The following is a 21,228-nucleotide window of genomic DNA, read 5'->3' on the forward strand; positions in this document are numbered from 1 at the left end:
CGGGAATTGGTTGAGTCGTACAGCTGGCAACCGCTACCCCACCCCGCTTACTCTCCAGACTTGGCTCCATCCGACTACCACTTATTTGCATCGATGGGGCACTATCTCTTGAAATAAATGTGTTTTTTTCTTGAAAAAATACCGGTTTCATATGTATACACCTGGTATATACCTTAAATAAATCTTGAAAATTCAACTCTTTAGTTGAAAATTTTCAGCAATGAAAAAACATGAACACAGTGAATAATTTGGTTCAATATTATAGTGTTATGTTGAAAATTGATGTATTTTTTAGAAAATTTTGTGTTTTGGTTGAAAATAAATCTATTGGGTAAAAATGAAGTCTTTCATTGAAAATTAAGCATTTTAGTTGAGGATTGAACTATTGTGTAAATTGTTTTTTGTTAAATCCAAATGTTTTTAAATTATTATTGAGTTGAAAATTCAGCAATTTAGTTGTAAATGAACTTATTTTTTAATTCAATCGTTTTGTAGAATCTGCGTTTTTTTTTTTGTTGAAAATAAATATTTTTTTGGCTACAAATTTCAATTTTTTAGGTAAAAGGGGGCAGTTTTTTGGTTAAAAATTCTTGTGTTTTCGTGTAAATTTCTTGTTCTTCGGTTCTTTTGATGGAAAATAAAATATTTTGTGTTTAAAATTCATCTATTTGGTTCAAGATTCGAGGGCCAGGGAGTGAAATGATGGTCGAGTCAGCTCCTCACGCACTCCTCAGCTGTTTATTTTTTCTTACGGTTACGAAATATGTGAGGGATCTCGCAAATTAAAGGATGGGAAGGATTTGGAAGTCGAGAAAACGGGTGAAGTCAATAATGGACCAATTATTTAAATATAAAAAGGTTTATTAAACCAAACTTACAGAAGGTAGAAAAAGTGAGTTTTTCCCCAAAAGCCCGAACCAGGCGGTAAAGCCGAGAGCGGGCAAGCTATTAGACAGGGCACTCGGGCAATACAACCAAGGTACTGGAGGCGTGGCGGTGTTGGTCCTCTAGTGATGGGGTGCAAAGTGATGAAGGCGTCATTGAGACCGTAAAGGGATTGGAACCGGAACGTTACTGTATCGGGGCGCAGAGAGCGCATGAATAACTTGATAGGAAGGTAGCACAAGACTAATGACCTGCGGGACAAGATTGCGCTAATAAGAACTGGGGGTGTTGTTCCCCACTCCTTCTCCTGGGCCCGCAGAGCCGTATGATACCGGGGTGCTTGTAACTTCGTTACAACCTCCCCCCTCTGTTCAGACGAGGTTTATTAATTAATTTTTTTTGAGATTGCCTCGCCTCTTTCTACTTCCATATTGAATAAAAACTCGCTTTCTTCTGCCACGTCTATTTGTATATAGGAATCATCTTTTTCATTAGTCTGTTTTTCAGATTTCTTTTCTATTTCCTTATCCTGTTTTTGTGCTATTTCCTCTGTATCGTGGAAGATGTAAAGTTTAACTGGAACCATCCTCCCACAATGACGACAACTCCACATCTCGACGTCTTTCATCCTTTTCTTTTCCTGAAACAAATCAAAAGAAATCCTACTTCTCAACAAAATAAAAATAAATGAAATTGTATTTTTCTCTCAATTCTTCTTTTTCCTTATCTTATTTATAATAAGTAAAAATTTATGTCTTCATTTGAACTATTTCTTCAAAATTCTTAATTAAATTTTTATTTTTATTGTTCTTCTTTCAGCTTAGTGTCTTCTTCTGACGTTCTGCATTCTTTGGTTCTTCTTTGCTGTAAAGTAACTTTTATCTACATTCTATTTCTTTTATTTTATTTTTTAAATATTTTTAAATCGAAATTCTATCTTGGATTCTTATAGCCGTATTTATCTTTATTGTATTGACTCTACCAACTTTAATTCTTTTTATAAATATAATTTTGATTTAAGGACAAGAGAGAAATATTTTCAATTAAATTATTTTAAGAATATCCTCGACTGTTGTGTTCGTGAAGGGTTTTAATGAATTGTTCTGTTGTGTATGTAGAAGTATAAAAAGTTTTATTTTGAATTTAAACTTCTGTGTCCCAATCTGTCGATGAGCTTTCCTTCTCTTCTTGAATCGGCTGTAGCTCTTTTTCATTCTCCTCGGCCTTCTTCAGAGCTTTTTCATTTCCTTCCTTCATCTTACTTTCTCCATCCGTTCTTCCTTTCTTCTTATTCTCTCTTTCTCTAACAGTTCTTCTCTTCTCGTTCTTGTCGCATCCTTTATATATCTTTTATGCCTATAATTTAGTAGCCTTTTCATTTCTTCTATTTCTTTTTCTTCCCTTCCTTTCTCTTGTTGGATTTTGATTGTTTGATATTTATTATAATTTTGCTGCTTTTTCATCTTTTTGTCTCCTCATTTCCTTCTCTTCTTTTCGTTTTCTCTCTCTTAATACATTTCTTATCACTTTCATTATTGGCATATTATAAAAAAGTCGTTTTTCCTCTGCAAGTTTTTGAATTCTTGAATCTCCTCTTCTTGATCCAAATTCGTCAAACATCTTCACTCTCTCCTCCAACAATTTTCATTGACGAAGCTTATTAATTTTTTTGTTCATTCTCTCTTTCGGCTTCTCCCTCCTTTTTCTGTCTTCTTCTTCTCTCCTTATCCTTTTTGCCTCCGGTGTTTCATATATCGAAGGTTGACTTCTTGTGTCAGTCGTGTAAAAATCAAATCATTAACATGTATGCCATTCCAAAGAAAAAAATTCAAATTTTACTCTATTTTTTACTATTAAATTTTTTAATATCTTTAACATTCCAGTAACCTGGTGATTTCCCCATCTTTGTTTTTATTTCGTAAATTGTTGGTGAAATTTTCGCTTGAATGAAAAATGGTCTTTCGAAATTTTTATTCAATTTCTGAGCTATTCCTTCAGCTTTATTCGACAATGTTTTATTGCTTTTTAGAACTTGTTCGCCAATTTCAAAACTTATGGGCCTACGTCTAAGATTGTCATATTTAGATTGCGTTTCATTTGCGATATCTAAATTTTTAATTACCTTTTCTCTAATTATTTGTAATGTTTGCATTATACCTGTAGAAGAATGTTTAATTGTATTTAAAGCAAATTGCAAATCATCTAAATTTTGATACCATGTCTTATGGTCCTTTTCTAAATATGCCTTAATTGCCGTTTTAATTTACCTATCACACCTTTCAGAAGGATTTGCCTGTGCATGATATTTAGGAGTAGTCGAACGTCTAATATCGAATGTTTTTGTTAAATTAATTATCGATTTGCTTACGTATTCTTTTCCGTTGTATGTGAATAATATTCTAGGCATTCCCCATTTCGAAATTATACATTTATGAAATTCTTTTTCAATTGTTGACGATAATTTATTTTTTACTGGGATTATTTCTACCCATTTTGTAAACATATCCACAAATACCAAAATGTATTGATTTTTCAATTTTGTCATTGGCCCATCATATCAGATGCCACCACTGTCCATGGTTCTTCGATTATTCGCTTTCCCATGAAACCTATCTGATTGTTTACGTTTGGTTTTATTCTTTCACAAATATCACATTCTTTTACATACTTAAGAGTTTCAGAATACATTCCGGGCCAAAAATAATTTTCGGAAAGTTTTGCATACGTTTTTTCCATAGCTAAGTGACCTGCTTGTTTATTGTCATGATTTTCAATTAACACTTGTTCCCTTAGTTCTTTTGGTATTGTTAATTTCCACGGGTTGCTATCTAGATTTTAGCTTGATTTTAAAGGGTCGATTCTATAGAAATATAATTGGTTGTTGCGTATTCTCCAGTTTGGATTTTCTTCTGGTTTATTTTTAATATGTACGATTTTACTTGTATACTAATTGTCCTCGATTTCTTTAAAATCTTTTTCTTTATTTTCTGCAACACTTGATAAAATACTAGAAACTTTTATTTCATTTTCATTGGACCTTGATAACGCATCTGGGACATGGTTTAAACTTCCCTTTCTGTGCATAATTTCGTAATCGTACTCTAATAATTTTAAAACACGTCTTGCTAATCTACCTGTTGGGTTTTTTAAATTGTGCGACCATTTCAATGCAATATGATCTGTGATAACTTTAAAAGAATAACCTTCCAAGTGTGGTCTACATTTTCTAATCGCCCAAACTACTGCTAAACATTCTTTTTCTGAAGCAAAATATTTACGTTCTGCTCCATACAGACCTCTACTTGCAAAAGATATAACAAAATTTTCACCGTTTATTGTTTGTGTGTCTTGTTTCGTTCGAGTCGCTTGTGTCTGTGACAGGTAATTCTGGCAGTCTCTGCTTTTGTCTGCCATTTTCCGACTTTAATAGTGACCGTTTGCATTTCCCTGATTAAAAGTATACCAACAATCACGTTGAAAATGGCATATTTTTCCACAGTTGTAGCATGCAATGGGTTCTCGTGATCTATAATGAAAATTTTGGTTTTCTAAATTTATATCCATAAAATCCTGCCGACTTGGATTCACTTCGCCTTTTTTATTCTCCCTAAAATATTCGTTATTTGAGTTTTTGGAATTTTTACTTTGTCCTTTATTTTCTTTTTTGTCTTCTGACTTAATATTATTCTCTTCCGCATTATATAAAAGGGCTGGTATTTTCGGAGAATTACTCGTTTGTTGTGTCTGTGTTTTCCCTAACAGCTGACTTATTCAATTCAATAATACTTCGCAAGCCGTGTTTTGATTTCTGAAATTACTGTTATTATGCATGAACCTCTGATTACCTGGGTATATTTGATTATTTGTAAAATTTACATAATTATTATTTTGAAATCTTGGATTACAAATTTTTGAATTTCCATTTGATAAACTTGGTTTGTATTATTGCATGTTTTGTTGGTTTAGATACCTCGGCCTAAATTGTCTTTGCTGATTTTGATCATACTTTTGTTGCTCTGATTATTTTCTGTATCTTTTTTATTCTTATCAATTTTAACGTGATCTTGATCTAAAATACTTAGTTGTTCACCTCTAATTTTAGATTTTGCCAATTCTGTTTACCATTCTCGCCCTAAAATTTCTAAGTCTGACAATTATGAAAAAAGTATTTCTTGAAAAATAAAGTTTATATTCAATTCTTAATTTCTCATAAGTGTTCCTTAATTGCTATTCCAGGCTAGGGAGTGGCATTACTCTTTCAAATAATTGTTTAACTTCTGTTACAAAAGCATGAATATCATAGTCTTTTTTTTTGGTTACAAAATTTTTTTTTATTATTGATTATTTTCGTATATCTGTCATTTAAATAAGTTTCTTTAAAATCTTCAATGAATTGATCTAAATGTTGCCCATTATTTTTATTGACTCGATACCAACATAATGCTTCGTCTTCGAAAACAGGATCTAAATTTTCTCAAATGTCCCTGTGTTGTTTTTAAATTTAATGGGCCAATTTGACATTATTTGGAAAAGAGCTGAATCATTCCGAATGAAAAAAAGAGTTGCTGGTATTTCATTCATATTATTTTCACTTATATTTTCTCTTTCCATATCGGTCCATCTACTCCTATCCATTGTACTTTGCGTTTCTCTTTTTTATTGAGGCAAGTTCGATTTTCGTATAATTGATTGCCTTTTTACCGGTCTCGGTAATGAGTATTTGGCCCCTTGACCGCAACCCCTATTTGTTGTTATTTTGCTCCGTGCAACTGCTAACGAGTACCTTTGATCATTAAAATCTAATTTTGTTTCTTCGAAATGAACCGTATTTTGCACATTTCTCGACTTATCACTCTTAACAAATAAATTTTGGCTTGAATTTAAAATTCTATCCATTTTATCATAAAAATTTTTAATCTCGTCCGTTATTTCTTTAATTTTTATTCTATCTCTTTTATCTTATTCAAAATATATTAATTCTTGTGTCTCATTCCAAAATTCATTATTATTATCCACAAAAGAATCAATTTCGAACGTTTTATCACTAATTTTCGCGTTTTCTTTTTCTTGTGTCTCTATTCATATTCAAAAGTTGTCGCGACCAATTCTTGCTCTCTCTCTCTGCTCTTTCTCTATCTATTCTTTCTTTCTCTTTTCTCAGAGTTTTTTTTCTCGTTGTAACCGACTTGATTCTGTTCGTTCTTTTTCTCTGTCTAATTTTTCTAGTTCTTTCCTTTTTCTTTCTATTTCTCTGTCTGTCCTATTCGTTTCTAGATCACTATTTTCTAGATTCATAGTATTTTCATCTTCCATTTTCCAATTTCCCAACGTGTTTTCAGTTTTGGGGGATAGTAAATCACCTATGTTTATATGTATAGGTCGGTTTTGTCTGTGTGAATATGGTGTACTTTCTGTACGCGTTTGTGTTTTTGTCCTCGTTTTCGGGATTGCAACTTTAGTTTTATTTATCTGTGTTGCCCCTCCCTGCAGTTTGATTCTTTTCTAACCGTTACCAATTCAAAATTTCTGCCTATTTCCGGTCTTTCATTCTCTCTTTCTACTGATTGACTATCTGTATTTTCATGAGTCATTAGCGCTTACGCACTTTCTTCCTCGTTTATTATTTCTTCTGCTAGCATATTTTCATTACTTTCTTCGACCTTTTCCATCGGATTTGCAATTTTCGGAATTATTTTAATTTTACCTGATCTTAAACGCATTCGACTTTCTTTATTTCTTTTCCCCTCTTTACCGACTAGCGCAGGGGTTTTACGGGCTGACTAAAAACCGGCACATGCACTCAGGTGAGCGTCTCGGTTTTTACTACTACGGATTCAAGTGTGGCCTAACCACGTAGTAAAACATTCTATTTTGAACCCTTCACTTACTCAATCCTGCTACAAGGAGTACGATTAAGGCGTTTTTTCTCTGGATTATTTTCATTCTTTATTGACCATGGTGGAATTGGATATTGGGCTGTTGCCCCACCAACGTTTTATCGGACATATATAACAGTCTACCCGCACTTTTTCTAGTAAAATTTTTCAAAAACAATTTCACAAAAACAAAATTTTTAAATATTTTTCCTACAGCATTTTTTAAATTCAAAATTCTCTACACCAATGGCGCACATATATAACTGATTTCAAAAATTAATCATTCATTTTAATGATTTTCAGCAATGAAAAAACATGAACACAGTGAACAATTTGGTTCAATATTATAGTGTTATGTTGAAAATTGATGTATTTTTTAGAAAATTTTGTGTTTTGGTTGAAAATAAATCTATTGGGTAAAAATGAAGTCTTTCATTGAAAATTAAGCATTTGAGTTGAGGATTGAACTATTGTGTAAATTGTTTTTTGTTAAATCCAAATGTTTTAAAATTATTATTGAGTTGACAATTCAGCAATTTAGTTGTAAATGAACTTATTTTTTAATTCAATCGTTTTGTAGAATCTGCGTTTTTTTTTTTTTTTTGGTTGAAAATAAATATTTTTTTGGCTACAAATTTCAATTTTTTAGGTAAAAGGGGGCAGTTTTTTGGTTAAAAATTCTTGTATTTTCGTGTAAATTTCTTGTTCTTCGGTTCTTTTGATGGAAAATAAAATATTTTGTGTTTAAAATTCATCTATTTGGTTCAAGATTCGAGGGCCAGGGAGCGAAATGATGGTCGAGTCAGCTCCTCGCGCACTCCTCAGCTGTTTATTTTTTCTTACGGTTACGAAATATGTGAGGGATCTCGCAAATTAAAGGATGGGGGGAAGGATTTGGAAGTCGAGAAAACGGGTGAAGTCAATAATGGACCAATTATTTAAATATAAAAGGGTTTATTAAACCAAACTTACAGAAGGTAGAAAAAGTGAGTTTTTCCCCAAAAGCCCGAACCGGGAGGTAAAGCCGAGAGCGGGCAAGCTATTAGACAGGGCACCCGGGCAATACAACCAAGGTACTGGAGGCGTGGCGGTGTTGGTTCTCTAGTGATGGGGTGTAAAGCGATGACGGCTTCGTTGGAAATCTTAAAGGGATTGGAATCGGAACGTTACCTATCGGGGCCTTGAGAGCACAAGACTAACTTGATGGGCCGGTAACACAAGACTAATGACCGGCGGAGCAAGATTGCGCTAATAAGGACGCGGGGTGTTATTCCCCACTCCTTCTTTGGGCCCGCAGGGCCATCTGATAGTGGGGTGCTTGTAACTTCATTACAACTAGAAGCGAATAGATAAGAACCGATCTGATAAATCGTTTTCGAGCTCACCACTAGCGACCACCTACTCGCACTCATAGATAGGTTTTCGATTTCTGAACAGTTCCCAAGACAACAACAAAAATGGCGTCGAAAATAATAATAATAAAAAATAGGCTAGAGTCCATATTTACTGAGTAATTAACAATTCAATTATTTATTTTTAAATATATATGGGTTGTTATAAAAATTCTCTCACTGTAAATATTAAATATAACATTTTTAGAGAATAATAAATTTTTTTATTATTTGATTAAAATCGTCACTATATCCCAGCAGATTACGAGTATAAATATGTTTCATATATTTACAAAAATATTTTTGCTACCAAAAATAATATTGCAATTTTTCCAACTTTTTTGTTACAACTTCAAGTTCTTGCAATTAAAAAAAAATTACAAATTATACTCATAAGCTGTTTTGATACGGTGAAAAAAGCTTCAAAATGAGCTAAAAACATTTGAAAAATATTGACTATTTCGGAAGTTATTGAAAATTTAAGAAAAGATTGAAATTTACTCCATTTTTGGAATATCTACTTAAAAACTAGACAAATCGACTTTACCCTGGGCATATTTTATACAGAATTTCGAAAACAATCAACATTTTAAAGAGTAATTTTTGTAGCTCTGGTATAATTAAAAGTAAGAGAATTTATTTAGTCATAAAAAACGAGGTGGTCTAAAACTTTTGCACGGAAATGTACGCATGTATTAAAAATTACCAAATATTTTTTCTGGTGCATTTTTTACTGCAAACATAACCCCAATGATGAAAAAACATAAAATGCACACAAAGTGATTTCCAATCGATTTTGATCAAACTTTGTAATATCGTAGCTCTCATAGTCTCGATTGATCAAACTCAATTTACGCGAAAAGTAAAAAAATTGATAGCTTTCGAGTTACAAAGAGTTTAATTTCGAACCACCTGAGGGGTGGTTTCATAAATAATTTCCAGATAAATGTCAAAAATGAGAATTTTCACAGTATCAAAATCTGAGAAAAAAATAAAAATTTATTTCTGACTATTGGCACAACTTCGGATAACCCTCGCAATTCACCCCTATTACCCCCAAGTTTTCGAATAAGATTTAGGGGTGGTTTCAAAAAGAATTTCCAGCCAAGTGTTAAAAATGACAATTTTCAAGGTATCAGAGTCCCAAACAAATTTTCTTTTGATTTCCTGATTATTGCAATTACTTTCGACAGTCCTCCAGATGACCCTTATTATCCACAAGTTTTTAAATTAGACCTTGGGGTGGTTTTAAAAGGAATTTCCAGATAAATGTGAAAAATGACCATTTTAAAAGTATTAAAGTCCCCAACAAAATTAAAATGCATTTCTGACTATTGTTACCACTTTCGATAACCCTCCTGATGCACCCCCATTATCCACAAGTTTTCAAATTAGACCCAAGGTTGGTTTTGAAATGAATTTCTACATAAATGTCGAAAAAGAGAATTTTCAAAGTACCAAAGTCCCCAAATAATTTTTATTGCTTTTCTTACAGATAGGGGTCCATCAGAAAGGTTGTCGTAAGTGATGCCAAGAGTCAGAAATGTAATCTGAAAATTCTTCTTAAATCCACTCCTAGGTCTAATTTTAAAACTTGCGCATAATAAGGGCCTATCAGAAGGGTTTGAAAGTAACTTCAGTTATCAGAAAATCAATGAAAACTTTGTGTCGGAACTCTGATACTTTGAAAATGATTATTTTTGACATTTATCTGGAAATTCTGTTTGACTCCCGCCCCCCTTAGGTCTGATTTGAAAACTTATGGGTAATAGGAAAGTCATCCGAAGTGAGTCCGAAGTAATTCCAATAGAAATCTCTCAAACCTAAGAGAATTCTACTAAATCGAATAGAATTTTACATAATTTAAAAGAATTCTAACTAAGTCAAGAGAATTCTCCTTATTTTTCGAAAATTCTGCTGAATTCAAGAGAATTTTTCAGAATTCAGGAGCATTCTACAGAGTGATAGAAAATTCAAAACAAATTCAAGGGAATTTGACAGAATATATAAGAATGTTGTCTAATTTGGTTGATGTGGGAAAATATATTTTTCAATTTTTGTATTTCATTGTCGTTTGAAATTGCACCAGAGAGTCACAACCAACTTGAAAAGCGAACGAAGAGGAAATTATACGAACTGAGCTTGTTTATGCACACACTCTTGTCGATTGCACATAGGCTGTCGACCTTCTAACGTGTTTTTAATTTTTATATTTCATGTGATCTGAAATTAATCAGTTGATCTATTTTGTTAAAAATTTATATATTTATTTTTGAAAACTCTAGTGGAAAAATTCGGTCATTCTTTAGTTATATTTTCAAGCTATGAATTAATTATTCCAGTTAACAGGTTCATCTCTTCGTGTCAAAATTTAATTATTTTTATTTAAGGTCGAAAAAAATCTATTTTTTCATAAATAATTTTAAGGTTAATGAACATGAAGAAGATTCACAATTAAAAAACACACTTCAAAGTACCCAATTTTTTGGTTCATTGGCGGCAAGAAATAACTAGTGAAAAAAAGTGCGAGGAAAAAGTCAACCAAGTCCTTGAAAAGTAATTGTTTTCTGGTTGAAAGTTTAACTATATGGTGAGAAATTAATTTAGTTATTAGAAATCTAATTATTTCAGTTCAAAATACACTTATTTCATTAAAAAATTAACTATTTTGTTGACAATTTTGTTTTTCTGCTTTAGTTTAAAACTCAACTATTTGGCTGAAAAGCATCATTTTGGTTGATATTTGAAGTATTTAGCTAAAAATTCATCTGTTTTGTTAAAAATTAATTTCATCGTTAACTATTAATTTTTCTAAGTAAAAGTTACATTATTTCAGCTGATAATTCATCTTTTTGTGAAAAAATTAAGTATTTTTTGAAGATTGACCTTTGTACAAAAGATTAATTATTTCATTGAAAATAACCTTTTTGTTAAAAATATTTAAATATTTTGTTGAGAATTATTTCTTAAGTAGAGAATTCACTTCTGTGGTTAAAAAAATAACTATTTTGTTAAAAATTGTATTTTTTGGGTTAAAAATGAATTTTTTTAACGAACAATTTAATTATTACAGCTGAAAAATCATCTCTTAGGTTTCATTTGATTTCACTAATCCAGTGTCTTTCAAAAGAGAAGACATACGCTCAAAACTTTAGAATAATAATTTAAGAAAAAGACTCTACCATAATTGGTTCCACAGAAATAAGCCCGAAATTTCGTCCCGCTCAGGATAGAGGGATTCCGTGGGGGTGAAAGAAGCTACAGACTCATTTCATTTAGATTTTATAATAGGTGTAAATAATAATTTATTACATTAAAGAGTAAAATCACGATTTAATTAATTAAAAACAAAGAAGGGGGTCACAGCCTAAACCACGCTAACATGAGACAATTAACTTTTCATGCGCGAAAGTTGTATCATCAACCACAACGACACAAAGGAAACACTAAATAAGCTTACATTCTAAAATTTTCAATGAAAGTCTTTCATATTCAATTAATTCTTCCAAAGAACACAAACAGGCTTATAATTATTTAGTAAAGGTCTTTCGTATTGCATAATTTCTTCCAAAAGTACACGAATAATACTCTTACAATTACTGAAAACTCGAAGCTCTGCTTTACTCTAGTAACATTAAAAATTTTTCTCCATACAAAATTCACACACAAATTTCTGAAAAAAAAATGTAATCTCAGTCCACAAGAAAACAAAGGAAACACATTCCTAAAGGGAGAAAGCCGGACGCCTACCTTGTCCTTAAAGGCCCGAAGTCCCTTCCTATATTCAATGCCTTGGTTAATAAACAGGACTTGTCCCTCTAATACGGTTGGCGTCTTTTCTACTCAATCTCCGAACTCGTCGATTGCCGGCACGAAACTGAATTCTGTCCTCCACAGCCTTCCTAGTTTCATTCTTCTGCCGCCAAAATCTTAGTCTGGTACGTGCTGCACTCTCTAGCTATAGTTTTGGGACTCATCCTTGTGAGTCGCACCAGCGTTCCGGTAGGTGAATCGCCGGCCCGTGCAAGATGGAGGCCTCCGTGTTTTGACACGTGTATCGTGGCGGTAAATACGTGTGGTGGTCAGCTTGACCAAGTGAGGTGGAATGGTGGTGAAGTGATCGTGGCTGAGCGTGGGTGGCGTGGTACTTAGTAGCAGTGTTATTCCCTGCCGGATTTTTCCTACGAAATTGACTCTGGGATTTTTGGGTCCCAACTGACAACAGATAACAACTCGTAGATTTTGAAACATTTTAAAATAATATTTCACAGCTTCTTGGGGATTTTTAAACTGTTTAAAAATACGTGTACATTATTAAGCGTTTGAATGCAAACTGGTCCCGTTTACAGGCCTTTTAAATGGCCAATTTTTTTTATTTTTCCTGACCATTAATATTCAAACACTAGACTATTCAACTTGTAACATTTTTAACCTTAAATCTTTTATCAACCGAATTCAAAAATTTCACATTTGAAAACAAAAACCTTTTTAATTTATTTTGCAAACCATTTTTTCTTGATCCCGGAACTTTCTCCAACTAGGTTTTTCCAACATATCAGGTATTCAATTTTTGTACAATTTCTGCGAGTTCTTTGTTATCAACCAAGAAAAAAATATCAACAAAATAAATTAATTTTAGCTACAGACATGAATTTTTTACAAAGTAGTTCACCTTTTAACAAATCAGTGGAATTTTAAACCATAAAATATAAATTCTCAAGAAAAACAGTAATACTCGATATTCAAACCGAAAAAGATTTAATGTTACATCAAAAACAGTTAACTTCGACAAAAAGACAAAATGTCAACGAGATACATGAATTTTCAAAAAATGGTTGCATTGTCAGTTGAAAAACTAATTTAAAAAAAAAAATTAAATTTTCAAGCATAGAAAGAAATCTGGAAAAAAAATCTTTAGTAAAATAGTTCAACTTTCAACCAAGTAGTTCAAGTAATATACCACCTTGAACAAAAAGTTTTAGGACTTTATTTTTAAAATCAAAAATACAAGTTCATTCATCATAATCGATATTGTCCCATTCAAAGTACTCCCCATCGACTGCAACGCACTTATGCCAGCGCTTGATCTATTCCTCGAAACATTTTTTATAATCGGTTTGCGTTATAGACATCAGAGCCATCTTCGATTTTTCCATGACCTCATCTCGGGTGCTGTAACGCATTCTGACGAGTGGCTTCTTGAGTCGAGCGATTAGGAAGAAGTCGCAGTGAGCCAAATCAGGTGAATTCACCTGATAAACTTGTATTTTTGATTTTAAAAATAAAGTCCTAGAAAAGATTAAGCGACCTTAATTAAAAATACCAAGATTTTGAGTTCAACCAAAGCAGGCGAATTTTCAGCAATTCAAACAGTTAACTATTCAGTTAAATAAAATAATTGTTCAAGATAACAAAAAAGAAATTTTCCGAAAATTATATTCTTTAACTAAAGAGATGAATTTTGAACAGAATGAATTAATTGTCAACAAAGAACTTCAATTTTCCTAAATTAAATAGTTTTAATGAAAGAGATTAATCTTTAGTGAAAACTATGATATAATTTATATTTCAGGCAAACAATACTTTTACTTCATCTAAAAAATTGTCAAATTCAACTAAAAAGGACGAATCTTCAGAAACATGTTGATTTTTAAACCAGAAAGTACAAGTTTTAACGAAACATATAATAGTAGAATTCTTTACAAAAAAAGAACACTAAGAGTACAATAATAATATTTGCAACATTTTTAATGAAAATGTTAATTTTTATCCAAGACAGATGAATATTCAATAAAAATGATCACTTTCTAATAAAATAATTAATTTTCAAGAAAATAATCAAAATTTTCAGAAAATAGTTATATGCTTCTATGAAACAGTGAACGTGTCCAAAGCTTTATGCATTCTTTGTAACTAAAGTGTTTAGTTGAAAATGCATATTTACGTATTGAAAATTCTACTCTTTTAGAGAAAACTTGTCTTTTGGACTTAAAAATTCAAGAATTTGGTTGAAAAATAAAGTATTTGGTTGAAAATAAATTTTTTTGCTGAAAACTTGTCTTTTCAGGTATAATATTAATATTATTTTTTGAATCCGTCTCTTTTATTGGGGTTTAAACAATTTGGTTAAAAAATGGTCTTTTTCGTTAATTCCCACTGTACACTTTTCTCTCATGACTTTGAAGACTATGTTGGGGGTAGCATTGCTACTGACAGGGTTTCCCATGCCAAATAGGCTGATAACGAAGAGGAGAGGGACTAAGCAGAACACCAAATCCAAAATGATAATGGAGAGCATATTAAAGATATTTAAATGAATGACGCTTCCGGAAGATCATCGGGGTGCTCCTGGAGCCACAGCTGGGCGGTGGGGATGGTGAGTTGCGAGATGGTCAGGCAAATCTCATTAATCAAACAGCTGGCCAGCAAGAACATCTGCGACAAACGGTAAACAGTGAAACATCAACTGTGCCTACTGAGGATGCTTTGGCTAGCGTTAGCTATTTGCAGCCAACCACCTCGACAGAAATACCGTGGGAGAGCATCAATTGAGATACCACAGTAAAAGAGGAATTGGTGCGTCTCTATTACGAAAGTGCGAAGTTTGAAACGAAAATGGAAAAAAGATACAATTTAAGAACAAAATTTGCTGCAAAGTATCCTAATATACAGAAAGTCGCACGAAGAAATCTTATCGCTAAGGTGAAGGACATTAGAACTAATCTACACCTGACAGAAGATCGAACAATGGAGATTAAACGACAGGTTAGTTTGCCATGGAAAAACGATGGCAATGAACATCAATTAGAGGAAGCCGCGTTAAAATGAGCAGAATCTGGCAGATGAAAAACGCTCAATATCTGTAAACAGACTTCTTTCGGCTGTTGAAATAGCTGCGATGGATATCAATAACGATGATGTGGATAGGGAAATTCCAGAAAAACTACAGGACTTTGAAAGAAATTTTGGCCATGCTTTACTAGAGTTCAGATATGTAGAACCAACACTAAGGCATTCTCTGCCTAAAATAAACATTAAAAATGATCTGCGTGCACTAATAGCACATCTCGACAGCAACGTTTTACATACGTATTTGAACGTAGCACAAACTGCGTTAGAGGTGCAAACTCTTGTATACTGTGCAGTTGCGTCAACCGTTAGAACGTTGGGCTGGAAAACTAGGCCTGCAAATGCAGTTGTGTCCCAACAAGGGATCGAGATCCACCATAGAAGATCAGGTTGGATATGGATGTCAGAAAAGTAAGGTGCAAATTGGATCGATTAACTCAATATAAAAAGCAAATAGAACCAGAAAGCTGATAAACCATGTTACTAAAATCATCCACCCTCGGCACATCGAGACATTATCATTCTTACTACCAGACTGCGTCGGTACAAGAAAAGTAGTGCATGAAGGTAACAAAATTGAAACTTTCAGACTGGTGAAGGAAGATTCTATCGGGAACTGCGAGTAAATCTAAATAACCAGCAAGACACCGAAGTCCCTCAATTGGAAGATATGACTGACTACTGGTCGGGTGTTTGGGGAAAAATGAACAGATGCAATTTGGGTTCAGTCGAGTAAAAGTTTTGAATAATAATAATAACTAAACGATGGCTGTTTACTAACAAACCCTCTCTAGCGACCACCAAACGTTTCATGATATAACATTTTTTAATTTTGTATTTGGGCGGGGGGGGGGGGGGGGGGGGGGGGGGGGGGGGTCTACACTTCACCGTACAAACAGACACAGAAAGTAGGCAGTTACATGTATAACCCCTTTAAAGTCTACAGAACTTGCCATCTGCTCAACTTGGGGTTTTTCGGACTCACCTTCAACTCGCCTCTGGCACTCCTACATCTCCCTTTTTCCCAATTCTAGCACAATATACTATTTCTAATTGCTGATCTTACGCACCTAGAAAAAAATCACTTTGCGTAGCCGCTGTCCGAAGCATTAAGTTACCATAAATGATGTATAAATTACCGAAAAGTTTGGAAATTTTTTGATACCTTAAATTTCCGGAAATCAGTCATTTATAGATTTACTGGAAATTTTCAAAAGTTCCCATACTTCCCATTATTTGTTACAAACAATATCCCGTTAAACGTGTGCATACGCAAAAGTAGGCAGTTCAGACTCTTGCGGTATTTAAAGTACTTACCATAAACTCATCTGCGGCTAGTTTCCAGTTCGTCTTTTGCTGGTACAATAAACAGAAAACTGATGTGGCAGTGCTTAATTTCCAAAATATGGGCTGAACCTAGATTGGAGCAGCATAACCATGATTATCTTGCTGCGCCCTTTTATTTATACCAATTTTATCTCATACAACTTTTATATTTCAAAAAATATTTTTAGAACCGGCAGCCACTCAGTGTAGACGAAATGTACGAAGATGTGAGTCAAGACCATGCAAGAAAAACTGTTACTATGGAGACACATCCACACATTCCTGGACCACCTATGGCATCCGTACATCCTTGCAGGTCGGTACATTTTCAAATGCCTGTATATATGAAAATATGATGTAAAATCACTATTGATAGGCCTATTTTTTTAAAAAGGCTTCCTATTTATATCCGCAAAAGAAAACGAAGAGAAATATGTAGTAGTTACAACTCTATTTCCTTTCCGCTTCAAACGGTTATTAGTAAAACTGCGAAAAGCAAGAATCACATCCTGATATCAGGATATGATTGATTTCTTTTCATTTTTCTAAGTATATCTCACGTCAGTCATCCCAGCCTATTGGAAGTTGGTCACCAACCTGATATTCAGCGGAGAATAATCCGCAAAAGTGATTGTGCTGATTATCTTTCGCCCAAATATTGTGTTTAAAATTTAAAAAAAAGATGCAAGTGTCAAAATAACAAAAATAGTCGTCACGTTGGGCTTGAATTGATTTCAACGCAAAGAGCTTGCACCTCCTGTTTTTCTTCTGAAATCATTTTAGTGATTCCTCGCGATTATTTTCAGACCAAAAACAACAAAATCGCTGGAGGAATTTTTGAATAAAATTGTTTTTTATTCAGGTTATTATATATATTTCCATTTGAAAAACTAGCGGTACCTTTGTAGCTTGAACTTTGTTTTTGGCATCGAAGAAAAGTATATAAACATTAAATATCATTGGATTTCCGAAACCCACAACAAATTTTTCGATAAAGTGTGAAAAAATTTAATTTTTATTAGTTTTAAAAATATTTCTTCATTTCAAAGCATGCTAATTTAAATTTGTATTAAATAAAATTCAAATTCATAAAATTCGCCGTAAAACTGACATACAAGAATTTTCTTCTCATACAATGTTAAAAAGTACTCACTTTTACTACAACGTTATGGCAAATTGTATTATTTTTTAAGTGTTGAGTAAAGTGTAGTGCTACTGGCTAGTACTTTACAGGAATACCATTTTTTAGATTGAATAAAAACTGACCGAGGTGGGGGAGGAGGAACTTTCGGACTTTTTGCTGCTTGTCCCCATTCCAAATGCACTAAGCTGCTTTCGCATGGATTAAACAAAAAAATGTCTTATATGTATGTGATAGATTTTTTTTCATGATCTATCGAATGGTTATAACCATTTTTATTTTAATGCAAAATTGAACCCCTTTTTGAAAATAATTTTTTTTTTCGACACATTTTTTTTTTTGGTCTCAAATTAAAGATCAAGATGTTTTCTTTCGAAACCTTAAAGCACAAAGTGTTTTTTTTTCATAAATTGAATAAAGAATAATGCAATACACGAACGGCGCTCATGACCGCTGTAACACTCGCTCGACGAAATTTCTTCGGACTAATTTATCGTGTGAATTATGAATATTTGTTGTTTATGGAACTGCTTTCTGCATTTTACAGGGTTGAGACTGTTATTCTAGTATTTTAATGCCTACATTACAGTAACTATAGGGATGTAATACTAAGAAAGTAAATTTAAATATATTTTTCAAACATAATCTATTGTGAGTGGAAAAATTGTTATTATTTGTATTTATCTATTGCTTTAAGTGTATTTAAAAGCTAGTTTAAAGCTTATTTCTTTGCTCCAATCTTTCAGCTAATTGCCAGCTTCTTCACTTTTCTATTTTGGATAGATAGATAGACAAGTGAAGTTCTGACAAGCGATGAGAGTTTTCCAAAATGAAAATCAGCATGCGCAACTTAACATAAAAAGTGAATTCTAAAGGATCGAGATTGATTTAAACTAATGTTCAGAAGGAAAATTGCAATAATCTTACAAGTAGTGCACTTAGAATAAGATAGATTTTGTAATTAAAACAAATTTTCTAAAAATAGAAGTCCGTTTTCATCAATTCTGGAGTTTCTTGGAGGTTAAATTTTGGTAACTTACAGGCGTGAGAGATATACACAAAAAGCAGCCTGCATTGTAGGGCACGAGACTAGACCACTTTTTAAGAGTTTTTCAGTCAATGAAATGTAATTATCATGAAAAACCCCATTAAAAGTAAATCAATTTTATTTATGTAGTATTTCACAACCATGTTTATAAACGATTTATGTAATATTTATATTAATAAATTATAAAAATAATTTCGTGAAAACATTTTTATAGTATAAAAGTTGAAACCATATTTAAACTGACCATTTTAGGCGTTAGCGAGTACTTAAACGCTTGAATATAATGTAATTGAAATTGACTTTAATATGCATTTATTAAATTATATTTATATAATATAAATAAATATATAAATAAATATATATTATATTTATTATTTATATAAAAAAATTAAAAATAATTTATTGACTAAGTAAAATTTTAAAACAAAAATGATTTTTCAGGGGAACAAATACAAATTATAATTTTATTATATGCTCAAGATATAAATAGAATCTATGTTTTAACATCTTTGTTTCAAAGATATAATGATAAAACTTTAAAGAGAGCAATTAGAGCAATCTTCTTTTATATTCTTCACTGATTATAAAATAACATTTTTTCAAATATAAATTTATTTCAATTTAACACTTAAGTTTAAACTCAAATTTAAACTCAAATTCAATGTTTTCTTCTGGAAATTTGTTTACATTTTATTATTAATATTATTTAGTGTGTTTTCGAAAAAAAATTTTAAAAACCATACTTTGCTTTTTATGGAAATTCAAATCTAAGATATATTCTGATTTGCCAGGATTATTGGACAACCTTATAATTAATACTTTCTCTTTAGTATTCATAGAAAATGAGTGGAAAACTTTTTTGAAATGTTAAATGAGTAACATTCTTTTCTTTCAATCATTTGTTGTATGAAAATAACATTTTGTTTACCAAAAATTTAAAAAAGTGATCTTTTCCTATTGCTTTCTATGCAAAAAATAGGGAGTGATGGGACAACTAGAGCCGCGCTGGAGATATTAAAAACTAATCAACTTAGGTCAGTTGCGGGGTCAAGTTAAGATCTAAAGTACAGAGAGATGCACAGGGCTGACAACAAGTAAGCAAATAAATCTATTCCTTAGTTTAAACGGTTTTTTCGTTAACTCATATTTCTGTTAAAAGGACTTTTATGAATCAGTATCAACAGAAACAAATAAAAATGCTCAGTACTTCGTCAGTATCATAAACTGTGAATCAGAATAAAGGTAAAATTTTGGCATGAAGTCAGTATCCGAGAAATGTAACCTGATAAAGGAATTTTTAATATTTATATAAGAATTGTTGATCTTCCTGGAATTACAAATTATTCCTCACTTAACTTTTCTAACTATTTGCACATAAGCGATGAGACCCAAAGACATGGTTCAATAGATCTCAGCTGTGACAAGTTTTTCACGTTCTTGAAAATCGTATACCTATTGCTAACATCTATGCGTGCAAGATTGTATGTTTTTAAGTTTTTCATCGATATTTCCATTATAAACTACTTCATATTATTTAGGTACTTCAAGAAAATTGACAATCAGGAATAAATAAATAATAATAATTTTGTAAAATGAAGCACTACATGTAGAAAATAACGATATTCGAAAAATCAAAAAGTAATGAATAATCTGAAGCAAAAATGAGAAAAAACTTTAAAAAAATATTTGTTTACTAATCAATTTTTCGTCGAGGGGGGCTTCTCCGATTACAAATGGGAATACGGGTACCGTATTGGGATGCCCTCTCCATAGACCTAATTTGACGATATTTGACAATAAAGTTCATTCTGAACATCACGGCTAAAGCATATCCTGAACATTTTTGTCTGCATTGCACAGAAAATATGCTATTTCACAAAAATTTAATGTAATTTTTTGTTATGACAAATTTTTCGTTGCATATATGTTTATGATGAAACTGAAGAAAAGTCAAGATCTATATTGTCACCTTGTATTTAATCAAGACAGAAGCATACAGCAGTATTTTAATTTCTATCTTACATAAGCACAAGTACCTATATTTTTAAATAACAGTCAAAATGGCATTTTTACAATAAATGAGAAAGTACCATTGTTTTATATTTTCATTGCACTATTTACGATTACATACAAATTTTAAAAACGTAACCATACAAGAACCAGTTAATTTTTGCTAGTTTTGAGAAATCTTAGAAAAAAGCGGAAACGTCTGGAATTTACAGGTTATCTTAATCAGTTCTTGTTTGCATCACCCTGTCGATTTTTTATTAGTTCCGGGATATTTATCCCAATATAACGATTTGGTTAAATTTTCAATACTTTCGCTGTTCGTGATTAGCGACTAAAATACCTTCTGGGGTTCAAAATTCGACTATTTTGTTGAAATATTTTGTCGTAAATAATTTTTTTAACTGAAAATTGAACTATTTCATGTTTTTTTAAACATTGTTCTTCTTCACTTACAGATGCAGTTATTTTTCTAAAAATTTCTGTATTTTTTTTTAAACGTTGTATTTTGTGATAGAATATTAATCTTCTTGGTGATTAATTCAGCATTTTGTTTGAACATTCATTTATTTTTTCAAAACTTCATGTTTTTCGGTATAAAATTAATCTTTTTGGTTGAAAATTCATTTGCTTGAATGAAAATTGTATATTTTTTTATTGAAAACTAATTTTCTTAATGAAAATTAATCTATTTTATTTTTTATC

General features: G+C 31.9%; 1 protein-coding gene across 5 annotated transcripts in view; it reads left to right on the forward strand.

The window, feature by feature from the left end:
• LOC117180358 (ubiquitin-like-conjugating enzyme ATG3) overlaps positions 1-21,228 on the forward strand; it is a 266,878-nt gene that overhangs the window by 130,358 nt on the left and 115,292 nt on the right. For 4 of the 5 annotated variants that reach the window (XR_004468036.1, XM_033372815.1, XM_033372816.1 and 1 more), the window contains one exon: positions 16,516-16,643. Coding sequence is in view for 4 of the 5 variants with exons in the window: in XM_033372815.1 (XP_033228706.1) it covers positions 16,516-16,643 (128 nt within the window). In the remaining variant the exon portion in view is untranslated. Of the gene's footprint in view, positions 1-16,515; positions 16,644-17,576; positions 17,661-21,228 lie in introns of those variants that run through there. The other variant, XM_033372814.1, reaches the window with a different exon arrangement.

Source organism: Belonocnema kinseyi, chromosome 9, assembly GCF_010883055.1.
Source record: "Belonocnema kinseyi isolate 2016_QV_RU_SX_M_011 chromosome 9, B_treatae_v1, whole genome shotgun sequence".
Taxonomy (NCBI): Eukaryota; Metazoa; Arthropoda; class Insecta; order Hymenoptera; family Cynipidae; genus Belonocnema; species Belonocnema kinseyi.